Source organism: Panonychus citri, unplaced genomic scaffold (genome assembly GCF_014898815.1).
Source record: "Panonychus citri isolate SS breed McGregor unplaced genomic scaffold, ASM1489881v1 Contig00049, whole genome shotgun sequence".
In the NCBI taxonomy this organism is placed as follows: Eukaryota; Metazoa; Arthropoda; class Arachnida; order Trombidiformes; family Tetranychidae; genus Panonychus; species Panonychus citri.
In genome coordinates, this window is record NW_026515454.1 from 895,034 (window position 1) to 912,069 (window position 17,036).

The 17,036-nt window shown below is 32.2% G+C and overlaps 5 protein-coding genes across 5 annotated transcripts; 3 read left to right on the forward strand and 2 right to left on the reverse strand.

Moving 5' to 3' along the window:
- The first annotated feature begins 1,007 nt into the window (after positions 1-1,007).
- On the forward strand, positions 1,008-7,308 carry LOC128385554 (uncharacterized). Its single transcript, XM_053344426.1, has 4 exons — positions 1,008-1,472; positions 1,690-3,376; positions 5,492-5,639; positions 5,750-7,308. Exons 2-4 carry the CDS (start codon positions 1,797-1,799, stop codon positions 7,013-7,015), a joined length of 2,994 nt encoding a protein of 997 aa, XP_053200401.1. The 5' UTR covers positions 1,008-1,472; positions 1,690-1,796; the 3' UTR covers positions 7,016-7,308.
- Positions 7,309-7,494: 186 nt separating this feature from the next.
- LOC128385629 (uncharacterized) lies at positions 7,495-10,738 on the forward strand. Its single transcript, XM_053344510.1, has one exon. It carries the CDS (start codon positions 7,644-7,646, stop codon positions 8,829-8,831), a length of 1,188 nt encoding a protein of 395 aa, XP_053200485.1. The 5' UTR covers positions 7,495-7,643; the 3' UTR covers positions 8,832-10,738.
- LOC128385555 (uncharacterized) lies at positions 9,363-10,535 on the forward strand. Its single transcript, XM_053344427.1, has one exon. It carries the CDS (start codon positions 9,363-9,365, stop codon positions 10,533-10,535), a length of 1,173 nt encoding a protein of 390 aa, XP_053200402.1.
- On the reverse strand, positions 10,712-11,994 carry LOC128385630 (decapping nuclease DXO homolog). Its single transcript, XM_053344511.1, has one exon. It carries the CDS (start codon positions 11,821-11,823, stop codon positions 10,858-10,860), a length of 966 nt encoding a protein of 321 aa, XP_053200486.1. The 5' UTR covers positions 11,824-11,994; the 3' UTR covers positions 10,712-10,857.
- Positions 11,995-15,440: 3,446 nt separating this feature from the next.
- On the reverse strand, positions 15,441-16,337 carry LOC128385556 (uncharacterized). The gene has a single exon (XM_053344428.1). It carries the CDS (start codon positions 16,335-16,337, stop codon positions 15,441-15,443), a length of 897 nt encoding a protein of 298 aa, XP_053200403.1.
- Positions 16,338-17,036: the final 699 nt, after the last annotated feature.

Sequence of the window (17,036 nt, forward strand, 5' to 3'; positions counted from 1 at the left end):
GATAACTGGTTACATTAAACCTCGAATAGACAGAGAACGAATTATCCTATTCGAAAGTAATGCTTTCACTCGACGAATTATTCACATCTATTGTAACGCAATGATCAATGTTCGACGCGATCATAATTTCTATGTCCAAACAAGTACGAACTCTTATTATGACACATTTTTCACGATCATTTACAATTCGAGAATGAAAAGTGATCGAAAAAATTGGTTAAAACGTACCTTGTATTCTTGCTTCGAGTACGGATTTTGTCCTGATGCCTATGATCGGACATTGAGAATATTTTTCGAAAAAGGTAAACAACCAATTGAAGGTTCGAACTCGAATGCTCAATGTGACGATTATGTTCAATCAAACGATGGACCAGATAAATTGTATCGACCAATTTCCTTAATCAATATAACAGAAGCACTTCACTTATATTTCTATCTAATTGGATTCTCATGTTCAATATTAGTAATTGAACTTTTATTCCATAAGAAAACATCACAATCATTTGAACTTCAATCAGTCAAACAATTAAATCTAATCGTTTGAAAAGTTACACAACAATTAAGCTTCTCCAACAAACCATTTAATATAATTATTACACAAAAACTTATGTACACCTTTTCAGTTACAAACATAATTACAACCAAATAACAAGCACATATCATTTTCCAATCAACTCAAATTGTAATTAAATCACAAGAAAATTAAAAAGCTCAACAATTAACAAATTTTCTCGGTTAATTTGCCTTACACTCACAAAGAAACATAATCCAAATTGTATTTATCTCCGGTCAATAAACACTAACAGGTAACTATCACATTAGAAAATAGAAGTTAATAAAATAAGTCGTAAAATTTGTTAATTACTTTTGTAACTAATTAACGAGAAAAAAATTCGTAGAAAATAAAATCAATTTGGTTTTCTTTTATTCGTCCGCTAGATGGCGACACTGAATTCGAAAAATTTGCTTTACCTTTGCTGCTCTTCAAGGTAAATGATTCATTTGTTGATGGTTAGAGTTGGTTAAGGGTTTAACTGATTCTTTGTTGATTAGTTAATCATCAAGTGTTTTCCACCACAATTATTGGTTGAATTTGTTTTTTTTTTTTTTCTTTTCTCTTTTTACCTTTTGTATTGGAGAATTGTAGAGAAAATGTTCCAATCTGAATCGCAATGGAATGATTAGCTTTTGATTGTGCCTTCTTATTGTTTCTTATCTGGTGTTTTCCATCTTGATTGTTTGTTTGATTTGTCTTTTGCTCGACAACAGTTGAATGAAATGTTATCGTTCAATTGTATTGGTTTTTATTACCTTTATGAGATTCCCAATGTTCAACAAATTATCATCAGCTTATCATTAGTTGTAACTAATTGTTAATTGGTTACAATGTTACTTCTCTTTTTGTCTGGTTTATCTGGATTATCTGGTTTCATAGAAAATTTTAGTCTCCATCTTGATGAAACCTTTTGAAGGTGAGTTTTATTTACTCTCTTTATATTTATCTCTACATATTCCCTCTTTTTATGTGTATCTCTCTCTCTCTCTCTCTTTCTCTCTCGTTCTTGTTTTATTATATCTTCATCTTCATCTTCATCTTCTTCATCTTTTTCTTCTTCTTTTTCTTCACTTTTTTCTTCCTCTCTTTATTTCAACTTGATTGTTCATTTTTTTTTTCTTCTTATGATTCAGATTGTGCTCTATTCTACCATCTTATTCATTGAAAAATTTTAGCTATATTTTATTTATTAAAATATTCTCTTTTATGTGCCTGGTTTATTCTAGTCTGATGGTTAATTATGTCCGAAATTAAAACCGATTCGACAACATCTCTTCTGATCCCAGTTACAACTGAAGATTTTTCGAAAATTTCATCATCCAGTAATACTCCTGACGATCAAGGCCTCGATCTAACTGAACCTGATAATCTCAGTTCAATACCTTCATCTTCTGATGATTCACCTTTAATTTCATCAGCATCATCATCTGATTGCTTGCCGTCATCATCTATTTCTTTAGACAGTTTATCTTCCAATTCTGATGAGAAAGATGATGAAGTCAAAGAAGAATTCGTTTGTCTATCAATTGAATTGCCTGAAAAAAACACACAACCCGATGAAGACACCCCTGAATCATTGCCAGCTCAACAACAACAACCACAACAACCACAACAACCACCACAATCATCATCGCCACCTCCACCAGCAACACCCCAAGAACCAAAACCTATTACACCAATACCTACACCGAAGGTCAAATCGGTTAACGAAATGCCGATTGATTACTCGAAATTAGATAAAACCTTCTCTGTGGATTTTGATAATTGGGAAAATCCTAAAAGAAAAGGTTTTTTTTCGTGTTTTATCAAACCCGATGGGAAACTAAAATACATGCAAGGACTTCAATCTTTACGCTATCTGAAACTTCCGGCTGATTATATTGTATCTATCAATCTACGAGATGGATACACGAAAGATATTAAACTGGTTCATCCAAACAATGACCCAGAAAACTTATTACGATTTATTCTAGATAACAAGTATGATCTAAGTAAAGATAACGACGGCGATGAAGAAGATGATGAAGATGATGAAGATGAAAATGGTTCAAAGGAAAACAGGCCAATAGCAGATATAATAAGTACTTCTGAAACCTTGACCTTAATCATGTCAACACCATTTTCCAAACAAAAAGCTTGGACATTGATTGGAGTCAATGTTGGCGGTTCTCTGATTCTCAAGGAAAAAGAGACCTCAAAATCGACTAAAAGTGTTTACGAAGATCGCAAATTTCTTGAAGCAATGGCACGACGCAACGATGGTTCGAAAATTCATCCCGAAGGATATGATTGGTTCTACACTGTATCCCGAGGGAAAATTGGAAACCATAGGCTTCTATATTCGTCAAGGATAAGTGGAGCAATTAACAAGGAACAAGTTGATCATCCAATAGATTCGATGAAATTTGTCTCAACCCAATTACGATCCGTTGAGTGGAATCAATCATCAAAATCACGAACCATTTTCTGGCGTAATTCAGGATTGAATTTATATTGTTCAACTTTACTCGATAAAATTGATTGTATAATTTACGGTGAAAAGGAACCAGGTAACTGGATTAAAGAGGTAAAGGTAATGGGACATCACGAAATCGCCAAAAAACATCACAATTGGTCACCCAAAACTTGTATTGATTTTATGGATAACTTTTTGAACTTTATTCGAGAAGCATCAGAATCATCCCAAGAATCTGTTCCGTTTGAGGTCACTTTTGTCCCACCCAAAAGTAACATTGGAAAGGTCATGATAAAAACACTCGAAGAACCTTTCGAAAAGTATTTCCCGTCCTGGTATTTGCTTGACGAATCGCCTGAAGATTAAAATTGACAGTTAATTGTTGATATCCTCTTCATTTAATCAACTCAACTGTCAATTTAGCCTTTTAATTTTACACCAATTGCTTTTTACTGTCTCATGGTTCTCATTCATGTATATGCAAACAATTGTACAGTTTACCAAATAATTTTACATAATTAACTAATTGTAATTGTCTCATTTACTAATTGTTATCGTAATATTTACAATAACAACCATGGTATGTATACATTGAACAATTGTTGCTCAACTTATAAAGATTGACAATTAAGTCATTCAACTTAATTCATCTTCATTGATTAACTTTTATTTAATCACCTTTAATGTCTATTGGAATCACCATTTGATTAATTGTTTCACTTTCGCCATTCAATTGAGTGTTGATTAAATTTATCATCACGTTAGTTGAACAATTTAACGTAATTCTTTCAATAGTTAACCATTGAGCATAATTCATTGGATTAGATTAGATTATGATTACAATTCATCGTCGTCATCAACAAATTTTCTGCTAATTACTATCCTCTTTGATTGTCACTTCCTGATTAGGTTTTTATTTATCGAATCTCTTGATTGGATTTAATTTAAATCGCTTCTTTTGATTTCTATTATGGATAATCTGTTAGACTATTATCATCTTTGGATTATCTTTCTATTAATTAACTGTTAATCTTTTGATTTTCATCATTACGAAAACGATATTCTCGATTTGGACATTCGTTTAGACCGAATCAGTCCAACTTTTAGAACGGGATTTTGATCTTCATCGAGTTTATAATTTTCGAACTTGTTTTCATGAGAATTTAATTTCAGAGAATTACGATTTTGGACCAATATTGAAGTTTCGAAGTTTGTTTCAATCAAATCATTGGATTCATCGATTAACAATTAAACAATTTGATCTTTAATTGTATCGGTCAGTTTGTCCATCGACTAAGAGACTTGATTGATAAAGTTGATTGTTGATTAGTAACTTTGATTACAAGTTGACTAGATTATGATCAGTCGGTTGATCAGTTTGAAACTGATCATATTGCGAGCAATTTACTGATTAGAATGACTAATTAAATTGAAACTCGATAATCACAATCTGATTTCAATGAAATCATTCATGTCTCATTTTATTGATTAACTGGATTAAAATTGTGACTGGTTAAGTATTTTGAACCATCAATTGAATGAAAACAATTACAACAATTAACATCTTAACCAATTGATAACTTTAACATCAATCAAATAATGTAATCGAAACAATTAATAAACAATTAAGATTAACATTTCTTTCATTTGAAAACATTGTACTTTTTGTTTCAACAATCAATTGATTTAGTTATCTTTAATTAAACTAATCAATGATCCTGTTTATGATTAGCTATTTACTTTAATCATTAAAATTAACTTTAATCACAACAACAATTAATATCACCACTTTAACATGTGATTTAAATTGTAACATTGATTGTAAACAAAACAAAAAAGTTCAAATTAAAGTTTAATTTTTAAATTTATTAAAAAACAATCAAGAAAAATTGATTAAAATTATAATTATAATTACAATTATTAATTGTAAAATTTGCTTTTTCAATCAATGAATTAACTAATTAAACACAGACACAATCAGTTAACTGGTAATATTAAACCAATAGCAATTAACTGTTGCTTATTAGTTTAGTTGCTAAGCAATTTGATTATATTTTCAAACTAATTAAATTTGATTTGTTAATTATTTTCAAGAGCACTTATTATATTGATTGTATGTCCAAAGTGATAATCCTTACTGGTGATTTTCAAGCGATTTAAGGTTAATTGTTGTTAGAAATTAAATTAACCATCTTCGTCTTATTCAAGATCAACTCTTTGTTTTCCCTTTTAATTGTAAACAATTAAGTATCGATATCAAATATATCGTATCCAGATTCGTAATGTTGTTTACTTTTGAATATCAGATGAGACAATTTATCAAAAACACTTTCATCATTTAGTTCATTTTTTGTTGTTGCTCTTGTTAGTTGTTTAATTGTTGTGGTCTACAGTTAATTATCATCAAGATTTGGGCTTTAAATTGTTTTGATTTAGTGAATTTTTTTTACTGTTTATGTTGTTGTGATCATGTTACCAAGTTGCCAACAGCGAGATGACCGTTTACCTTTGGTCAAACATCTTGGGCCGAGTTTAATTTCCCGTCTTTCTCTTAGTGAAAGGCCAAGAGTGGCTAATGGTGCTGATGATAATGACGATGAAGATGATGATGATTCATTTAATGAAGTTGTTGGTACCATGAGGATTGATATCAGGCGACTTTTGAATCAACAGTTTTCAACTCGAATTCAATTCTCAAGACCAATACGATTGGGTTACTATTCAGTTTCTTATGATTTCGCGAGAAATATGGACTTTGTTCAAGACGCTTCGGCTCTTCGGTACTTGTGTTGCCCGAAAATGGACAGGTCAACATTAATCTTCTCACAGATTTTGATGCCAATTCAGTTCCTGGTCGTCGAGGTGCTGGTGGTGGTGGTGATTCTAATGGTCATCGTCGTAGATTTAGAAGTCCACAAAAGTCGATGCATTTCCTTGAATGGATTTCCGCTAATAAAAGGGATCTAATGACCGATTCACCGATAACCGATGAGGCCAATGGTGGTGTTTTCGATCCAACAAAAGATACATTCGCTGATTTTGTCTGTGATTCATTCGTGTTAAGGTCAATCATGTCCACTCCTCACATTTCATCCGATGACACTTGGTCCATTGTCGCTGTTAAGATGCGAGGTATTATTTATTTAATTGAAGGTAACGGTCAATCATCTGTACGGCCATCTTTACGATCATCTGGTCGCTCATCATCACGATCATCTGTATCATCATCTGGCCGATCTTCCGGTCGATCATCATCAAGATCATCTAATCAATCGGGACCTCGAAATTCAAACACTGATCCAGTTTTCTCTGCCGCCTCATCTCATGCTGGCCTTAAATTTAAAGAGTTACTATCAGCTCGATTTGATGGAAGCCATAGTCCAGTTAACGGTAAAGGAAATCGTGATACCTTTTGGATGGTCTGTAAGACCAATGTTGGAACTAATCATCGAGTACTTTACAATGCTCGAACTGATTGTGCTCTAGATGATAAACAATTGTCCAAAACAATCGATGAGGCCGCTTTTGTGGAGATACGAACTCGACCTGCTTCAATTAATGAACAACATTGGGAAAAACGAGCAATCGCTTGGTGGATAACCTCAATTCTAAGCGGTACCAAGTTAATTTTTTGCGGTGAACGTGATGATGATTTTTTCGTTCGTACTGTGACCAAAATTTACGTCGATTCGCTGCCCAAACCAAGGTTCAAATGGTCACCCAAAGCTTGTGTCGATTTTCTCGATGAAACCTTGACCTTTATCAAATCAATGGTTCTCGAAGATATGAAACCTTATCGATTTAACAACACTCAAGATAAAGTGATTTGTACCCGATTAGATGAACCCGTTGATAAGTACATCTCATTTCGATATATTGAACATTCAATGTACGAATTTCGAGATCTTATCCCTCAACATCAAGACGACACCGAGACGACCATCAGCACCATTCAAAGTGACCACGAACCGGAAGAGATCAAAACTGAGCCCGAATCAACCTGATCACCGTAATGCACTTACGGTTTTTTCATTAAATCATCAAAAACAAAACAAAAACCGTTAACTTGATCATCTTTTTTTCAATCGATTAATTTTCCTTTTATATTATCCTTAATTGTCGTCTAATCCCTTTTACTGATTACTTTATATTGTAACTTGATCAATTATATTATCCTCACATTAATTGTTTTGTATCGAGCTTTAATTGTCCATAAATTGGTCACATTTTTTGGTAACAATTAGCAAATTGGTATTGGTCTGTTATGAACAATTAAAAACTAACCATTTGCCTCTCAGCTAAATTACTTAATCATCTGTTTCACCTTGACCATTATAACTTGAGGTCATTTCCAATGGATTAACTAATCACAAAACAATCTTATTGACAAATTGCTTTTTAAAGCTATTTAATTGCTCAATCAATTGTGATTCTATCTAGATAATCAGTTGATTGTTAAAGTATTTGATATTTAAAGATATTTACCTGTTAGATTTTCATTTAAATTGTTTGTTGTCATTTAATTGCAATTACTAGGAAACGAATGCATTTTTAATCCAGTTACCGAAGTGTTCATTTGATTGTAATTTTATTTTTGTACAATTTGTTTAATTGTGTTTGTTGTTGGTGAAAATGTCACAAAGACCATCGGAAGAGATTGACTCAAAGCCTCAATCTTATATTGTTTCACCAACGTCAACAATTAACAGTTTAATTTCTGATCAAAATTCCCTTTCGTGTTTGATTGATTCAATTTCCGTTTCCAATTTTCTACAAGGTTTGACCATTAAACTGCCAATCATTTGCACGTTACCCGAACGGCTTGGTTACTATTCATGCCGTTTACGAATTGACGGAGAAACGGACTCGTATCACCCGAATAAGGCATCGCTCCTCTATTTGAGGTCAGATTACCGTCAACTTAGAAACGTTGACCTGTTTGACGGAATTTCATTTGATAGAACAAGACGAATTCTTCCCGAGACTGAACACATTTTCCGTTGGCTTCACGAATCTCCCGATTATGAGTCCTTTTCGGACATTCAGTTTGTTTGTTCAACCTCGCAAATTTTAAGCTCAATGCTGAGTATCGCTTACAATGGAAGCGCTTCTTGGTCATTACTTGCAATCAGAATTGGCCGGACAATTTACTTGACCATTAGAGATCCAAACATTTACATTAAACGACCTGGACCATTGAACGCTACAAAATTAGCAAATGCACATGTTGACCGGAAGTTCACCGAGTTGGTTGCACTTCAAGCTAACGGTATGAGGTCAAGAACTTCACCAAGTGGTAATCGTGATTCATTTTACACGGCCAACAAACTGGACATTGGACAATATAAGATAATCTATCCTAATCGTGTTGATTGTATCGTCGATTCCGAGCAATACAATCAACCAATTGAACAAATGAAATTTGCTCTACTTCGTAATCGACCTTGCGATTGGGATCAAGAACCTGATGCCAATGTTACTCGAGCGATTAGTTGGTGGATTTCATCATTTCTCTCCGGTGCTGAGACAATAATTATTGGAGAAAAATCTAAAATATTCGAGATTCGAGATATAACCACAATGAGAGTCGATGATCTGTTGAAAGTTCAAAGATCAAATGGCTTCAAATGGACACCGAAAAAGTGTATCGATTATTTAAAGAAAGCGCTAGCCTACATTGACCATCGCGTTGAAGAGGCAAAGGTCGTTTATCGTTTCCGTTGGAATGGAACTCGGCAAAACTTTGAGCACAGAAAATTAAGAGAATCACCCAGAACTTTTATTCCTCACTGGTACCATGTTCATGGAAAACTTTCTTAACTTATCCTCGAAATTAGCACCATTTTATTGACCATAATTCATATTCATCGTCACAACAATTTGGACTTTAATGACCTTTAACGCAACTCGAATGTTCAAATTATTTGGATTAAGATTAATAACTTAATTTACTCACAATTTTTGATCTCATTTTAACAAACTGACCATTGGAATATGAATAATTAATAAATCCAATTACTTGACCAATTAAGACAATTGTTTGTATCGATTTATTGATTTTATTGGATTAAATTTCCACCCAAAATATTTACAATTAAATGGATTGGTGATTGAATTTGATTTCCAACTCGATTTGTTTGATCAGATTTGTTCACGTTGATCAATACAATTGGATTACGATTAATTGTGACGTTGATTTAGTATCAAGATAAGAGTTGATATCTTTGTACTCGATACTTAATCACATTTATAAATTGCTCAACAATTTAGTCTAATTGTTTCAGTTGAATTTAAATTGTTTCCCAGTTAACACCGAATCTTAATTGTTGTTTAATTCTTACCAAGGTTAAAATGACTGATTCTCAAGGATCTAATTCATCTGAGGAAATTGTCAATACAAATGACAATTTAATTTCTCCACCATGTTTAATAACAAAATTAGTTGACGCTTTTTCGGTTTCAAATTTTCTCCCGTCAATTTTGACCTTGCGATTACCGATTATTTGTGCTTTACCCGAGCGACTTGGTTACTTTTCTTGCCGTGTCAATCCTAATGGAGGGTCAGACATTTACTATCCAGATAAATCGTGTTTACCTTACCTGAGGCCAGATTATTTTACTTTCAAGAACATTAATCTACTCGAGAATGTGAGTGAACAGTTTTCGTTTTCATATCGTATTCCCGTTGAGACTGGACACATATTACAATGGATTCAGAATTCACCTGATCGCGGTTTGCGGTCAAATTTCAACTTCATCTGTACAACTTCACGAGTTTTAAGGTCAATATTAAATGTCCCTTATAACGATGGTGTTTATTGGACAACGATCGCCATTAAACTTGGATCGACCATTTATCTTTTCTTCCGTGATCCAAATACCCGATCTCGAGCCGATGAATTTCTCAATACTGCAAAGGTTAAAAGCACCATTACTGGTTTACGATTTTCCGAAACGATAACAGTTAAACCCAAGGAAATGAGACAACAATTTAACCTTAACGGGAATCAGAATAGTTTTTACACTGTCAACCAATTGGAGATTGGTAAACACAAGATACTTTATCCGTGTCAAGTTGATTGTACCATTGATCATGGTGAATATGCTAAACCGTATCAGGAGATGAAATTTGCTCAGATCAAAAGTCGATCCTGTCAATGGTCAATTTTACAGAAGGAAAATCATCAGATGGTCAAAACAATCGCTTGGTGGATCGGCTCATTTCTCAGCGATTCAGAGACAATTGTTTGCGGTGAAAGATCAAAATCATTTACGATTCGTGATGTGACAACATTTAGATCCGATTCCTTGTTACATGTTCAAAGTGCCAATATCAATTGGACACCGAAAAAGTGTCTCGATCATTTAGATGCTATTTTAACCTTCATTGGGTCAAAGGTTGACGAGGAAAAAGTTGTCTACACTTTCAAATGGAATCGAATCGAGCAACAGATCAGATATTACAAATGTTCGACCCCAATTTCGAAATTCTTTCCATACTATTACCTAAGAGATCTGATCTAGTTCGAGATTGAACCATTGAAACAGATTCTATTGCAAAATTAGAACCCAAACCCGAATTTCTATCATCAGTATTTAAGAATAACCATAATTTTAGCGACGATTATTTTGACCTTCGACAAACAACTAACGAATGTACTTTTATCAAACTATTTTATATTCAGAAATTTTCACGAGATTAAATGAATTAATTTATGCAAAGAAAATTGAAAAAACAATCGATTCCATTTATTTCAATGTAATTGGAATTTTCGTTCACTTAGAACAAGTCGAACTTACTTTTGATTCCGTTTCGAGGTCTGAGTGAAAGTCAATGAAAGTTCCCTTAGGGAACTGGTTGCTTTCGCTCGATGAACCAACGGGGAACATAATTTTCCACGGGCTCATCCAATTTAGAATAAGATGGTTTTCCGTCCGGTTGATAATAGAAACGATATGGAACCAAATCCTCGACGACCTTTAGTTTGATGACGGAAAGTGTTTGATCCAACCAATTGAAACAAGTATTCGGTTCCCATGGATGTCCAATATGAGGTAAACACTTGACGTCTTCTTGGATAACCTTACCAACTCGATTTCCGTGTGTCTTTTGACCGCAGAGAATTGTTGTTATACCGCTGACAATACCTTCAGCCCACCAATTAGCAGCTCGTTTATGCCAGAACGCATCTCGTCTTGGGTCATTCCAATAATGACTTCGAGTGGCCAATTTAACAAACTTCATCTCTTCAAGCGGTTTCTCATATTGACTTTTATCTTCAAGACAATCAGTTCGATTAGCACAAATAATGGAATGAGAGTTAATTCGAGATTGAGTAACAAGGTAAAACGAGTCACGATGACCATCGGTCAAGGTTGGTACTCTTGTTCCATCAAATCGACGGGTATATTTCGAAATGAACTGAAAACCAGCATAAGAACCAGCGTTCGATGAGCCTTTTTGTCTCAACTTTTCAATTTTTCGTCGATCAGTATCGACTTCTTTTAGAATGATGGACCGACCAACTTTAACGGCCACAATAGCCCAATCATCCTCAGCATTACAAGGAGTGGATAAGATGGTTCTTAGAACACGAGAATGGCAAATAAAGTCAGAACTAAGTTCTGACTCACGGTCAGAAGCTTCCAACACCCATCTAAGCAAAGGCATTTCTTCATGGGGGACACGACCCCATTTGAGGCCATTCGAAAAACCGCCCATCAGGTTGACACGACTATGGCGCGGCTGAGAATAATATCTCAGCGCGGATTTGTCGCTAAAATACGTTTCCCTTGAGGGCCGAAACGACATGAAAAGTAGCCCAACCTTTTGGGTTTCGTGAAGACGACAGAATGACCAGTTGAACTGGAAGCCATTTTAATGAATTTCACCGACCGATAGGTTAAGGTATCTACAGATTAGACAAGGAGACGAGCCGAGAAAATTTCACAATTAAAGTTTGAACTTCAGTGAAGATCGAGAATTAATAGTAGTAATAAACTGCATGTTCCAGCTCATTTTAAGGTTCACTGAAGCTGAAAATTGTTCTGGAACATGCAGTAGGTGCAACTTTTTGTAGGTGTAACATGTAACTATTTACGAATACGTGCTTTTTTTGAGATAAGTAAAATGTAAATACGTGCTAGAAGTTTGATGAACGTTCTAGCGATTTGTTCCAATGATAAAATGTTTAAAAAGTATAAAAGAAAATCAACTGAAACAACAAATATCAGTTGAATAATTTCATTCATTCCATCAAGTTTCCAACAATATTTTGATTATTGGTTAATTTCATCAAGTTTTCAACAAGCTTTATATTGATTATTCAGTTAATTTCACCAAGTTTCCAATGCTTTGAACTGATTATTCAATTTCACCAAGTTTCCAACAAGCTTTAATTGATTATTCAGTTAATTTCACCAAGTTTCCAACAAGCTTTAATTGATCATTCAATTAATTTCACCAAGTTTCCAACAAGCTTTAATTGATTATTCAGTTAATTTCACCAAGTTTCCAACAAGCTTTAATTGATTATTCAGTTAATTTCATCAAGTTTCCAATAAGCTTTGAATTGATCATTCAATTAATTTCACCAAGTTTCCAATGCTTAGAACTGATTATTCAGTTAATTTCATCAAGTTTCCAATAAGCTTTGAATTGATCATTCAATTAATTTCACCAAGTTTCCAACAAGCTTAGAACTGATTATTCAGTTAATTTCATCAAGTTTCCAATAAGCTTTGAATTGATCATTCAATTAATTTCACCAAGTTTCCAACAAGCTTAGAACTGATTATTCAGTTAATTTCATCAAGTTTCCAATAAGCTTTGAATTGATCATTCAATTAATTTCACCAAGGTTCCAACAAGCTTTGAACTGATTATTCAGTTAATTTCATCAAGTTTTCAATAAGCTTTGAATTGATCATTCAATTAATTTCACCAAGGTTCCAACAAGCTTTGAACTGATTATTCAGTTAATTTCATCAAGTTTCCAACAAGCTTTGAATTGATTATTCAGTTAATTTCATCAAGTTTCCAACAAGCTTTCTTCGAATCGATTGGATAATTCCATCAAGTTTCTAGTAAGTTTTCACTCGAATATTTCATTAAATTCATCGAACTTCCAACAAGTTTATATTTAAATCTTTTCGTTAATTTCACCAAGTTTCCAACAAGTTTATATCTAAATCTATTTGATATTTTCATCAAGTTTCCAACAAGTTTTTCCTTGAATATTATTTCAATTTCACCAAGTTCCCAACAAACTTTTGTTTGAATCGTTTGAGTTATTTTTCTTTAGTTTTCTACAATTGTCATAAAAACGTAATGTCTCGTTCAAATTTTGTTTCTATATCTCTTCACAGAATAACTATGAATACAACAGTAAAAAAAATGAAAACCAAGAAGACTGAAGATCTTCCAGCGATAAATATAGCTGAAGCTATTAAAAAAGTTAGCAAAAAGAAAGCAGAGGCTATCAAGGAGCCTGAAGTCCAGGAACTCGCATTGAGTGAATCAGAAGATGAAGTTGAATCGGTAACTTCTGGAATTTCAGCGGGAACTTCTTATAAAGCAAAAACTGTTGAACAAGATCAAGATAAAAAAAGGAAAATTGATTGGGAACCGATAAAACTAGACCTGACTAACGTTCCTGGTAATCGAACGATTACAACTTCGGATACAAGTTTCCAAGATAATAAATTTATTGTATCAGATAACTTGGTTTTTTTCACGGATCGATCAAACTGTGGTGGAAAAGTTTGTAAAATAAGGAAATTCTGGTTTAAAAACGGTCAAGTGGAGGCATCGAGTTCTGGGGGAGAATTTTACCGTGACGATATACCTAAATTTATAGCTCATCTCCAGAAAGTTTACACGAAATGGACAACTCAATGAAAGAAAAACGAATATGAAAACCCAAAACTTGAAACTGAAATACTGCTTTGAAATAATATTTTACTCAAATTCAATCAATAAATAATTTTGCAAATAATTCAAGGATATTTTCACTCATATGTAAATTTAATACTTTAGATCGTTTTATTGTTATAACTAATGATTTCAATGAATCTCAAATATTCTGAATGCTCGACTGAATGATTTATATTAGACAAAAGTTCTGAATAGTTTTCTTGATATGATTAACATGTAAAATGTTTTAACGAATTTCAAATATTCTGAATGATCAACTGAATGATTTATATTAGACAAAAGTTCTGAATAGTTTTCTTGATATGATTAACATCTAAAATGTTTTAACGAATTTCAAATATTCTGAATGATCAACTGAATGATTTATATTAGACAAAAGTTCTGAATAGTTTTCTTGATATGATTAATATAAAATGTTTTAATGACACTCAAATAATCTGAATGATCAACTGAATGATTTATATTAGACAAAAGTTCTGAATAGTTTTCTTGATATGATTAACATGTAAAATGTTTTGACACTCAAATAATCTGAATGATCAACTGAATGATTTATATTAGACAAAAGTTCTGAATAGTTTTCTTGATATGATTAATGTAAAATGTTTTAATGACACTCAAATATTCTGAATGATCTACTCAATGATTTATATTAGACAAAAGTTCTGAATAGTTTTTTGATATGATTAACATGTAAAATGTTTTAACGAATTTCAAATATTCTGAATGATCGACTGAATGATTTATATTAGACAAAAGTTCTGAATAGTTTTTGATATGATTAACATGTAAAATGTTTTAATGACACTCAAATAATCTGAATGATCAACTGAATGATTTATATTAGACAAAAGTTCTGAACAGTTTTCTTGATATGATTAACATGTAAAATGTTTTAATGACACTCAAATATTCTGAATGATCTACTCAATGATTTATATTAGACAAAAGTTCTGAATAGTTTTCTTGATATGATTAACATGTAAAATGTTTTAATGACACTCAAATATTCTGAATGATCTACTCAATGATTTATATTAGACAAAAGTTCTGAATAGTTTTCTTGATATGATTAACATGTAAAATGTTTTAACGAATTTCAAATATTCTGAATGATCGACTGAATGATTTATATTAGACAAAAGTTCTGAATAGTTTTCTTGATATGATTAACATGTAAAATGTTTTAATGACACTCAAATATTCTGAATGATCTGCTCAATGATTTATATTAGACAAAAGTTCTGAATAGTTTTCTTGATATGATTAACATGTAAAATGTTTCTATGAATCTCAAATATTCTGAATGATCAACTGAATAATTTATATTGAAGAAACGTTTTTGTATAGTCTTTAGTTTATCATGTATCGTTAAATGAACAAAAGATCAAACCTAATATAATGACTTAAATGAAATTAACAGAATATATTTTCAACATGCTGATTCTTTATTTTTTTTCTCAAATGTATTTTTATCTTTATTACAGATAGAGTTATTCATTACCAGTTGAACCAAAACCTGAAGCGTTTCTTGAAGTTTCACAAGGAGCTTCAGTGGTTTGTTTCAGTTGGTTTACATATGATTTAAAATGAATTTGAGCTACTGGTAAGCCTTCTACAATTTTATGTACCTTATTGTTTCGGTTATGAAGAATAATATTTATTTCTTTCGAAGCATTTTTTTTTATAATTGATTCGATCACGTCAACACCGAAATCAGCAAGCAATCGAGAACCAATGAGATGAGCATAAACATTTTCGGGTAGAGATAATCCAATGTTAGTTGGATAAACAGCTCTTTCACCAGGTTGTAAAGTAACATCTCTATCAGAATATAAATAAAACTTTGATATTCCATCAGACGGTTTTGCCATATGAACACTAATTTGCTCGATGGTTTTCATAACTTTCACCGATTTATTGAATTCAGAGTTAATCGGTTCAGATCCAGTAGATGAATTAGGAGCAACTGAGACTTTACAATTTTTTTCAGGTTCTTTTCCATGTTTAAAGATGAGAACTTCTTTTGGCTCGTGAAACGGTTCGAAAATTATTTGAGAAAACCTTTCTCCTTCTTTTATAACTTGAGAATTATTACTATTATTTATAATCAAAACCTTAACTTCTCCATGAAAGTCTGGATCGATCACTCCAGCACCAACATCCAAACCTTTCAACGCAAACGAACTTCTAGATGCTATTCTTCCGTAAATTCCATCAGGCATTTCGAGCGCAATTCCTGTTCCAATTATTGCTCTTGACCAAGGGTTGAGATTTTTAGATTCAATTGCATACAGATCCCATCCAGCAGCATTCACTGTAGAACGTCGAGGGATTTTAGCGATAGAGTTTAACTTATAAAAAGAAACAGATGAGTTGATTATATTCATTTTTCAAAACTTTTCACTGGTTAAAAAAGAACAGTAAGATGTTGTTGGTGAACTGAATGAAGTTTAAAGATTTTATTTAGTTTATATACACTTATCAAATCCCACCCATTTTTCTTCATGAACTCAATAATTGTAATAGATAAATTTAAAATTCATAAATGATTTAAAAGACGTGATTTGAAGATTAAAAGATAACGAGCTTATCAACTAAAACCAATCAAGTTAAATTATTCAACCATATCAGATTCAAATTATATTTTCTTATAACCATATCAGATAAAAATAGTACAAACAAATTATATACTATGAAATGTTTAAATTCAATGTTTGTAGTTAACTAAACCGTGAGTAAAATCAGATTAGATTATTCAGTTGAGATAATTATAAAATTGCTTGATCAAACATTAGATAATTAATTGAAGTTGTTAAATTAACCTTAACAGAAATAATATAAAAAACGCTTTTAGTATTAAGAATATAATCAAGATAAGCTCTTTAATATACAAAACGTTCACATGTTCAAACAAGCATATATAATTTATCAAACATGATCTTTAAAGTTCTAATTTGATCTCTCAATCATGGAAGGAGATTTGTTTGAAATCTAAAAATCTAAGTTTTTATATTTTGATACCTGTTAATATCATATTCATGAATATAATTGTGTTTAATTAAAATTTAGAGTTCACACCCATTTGA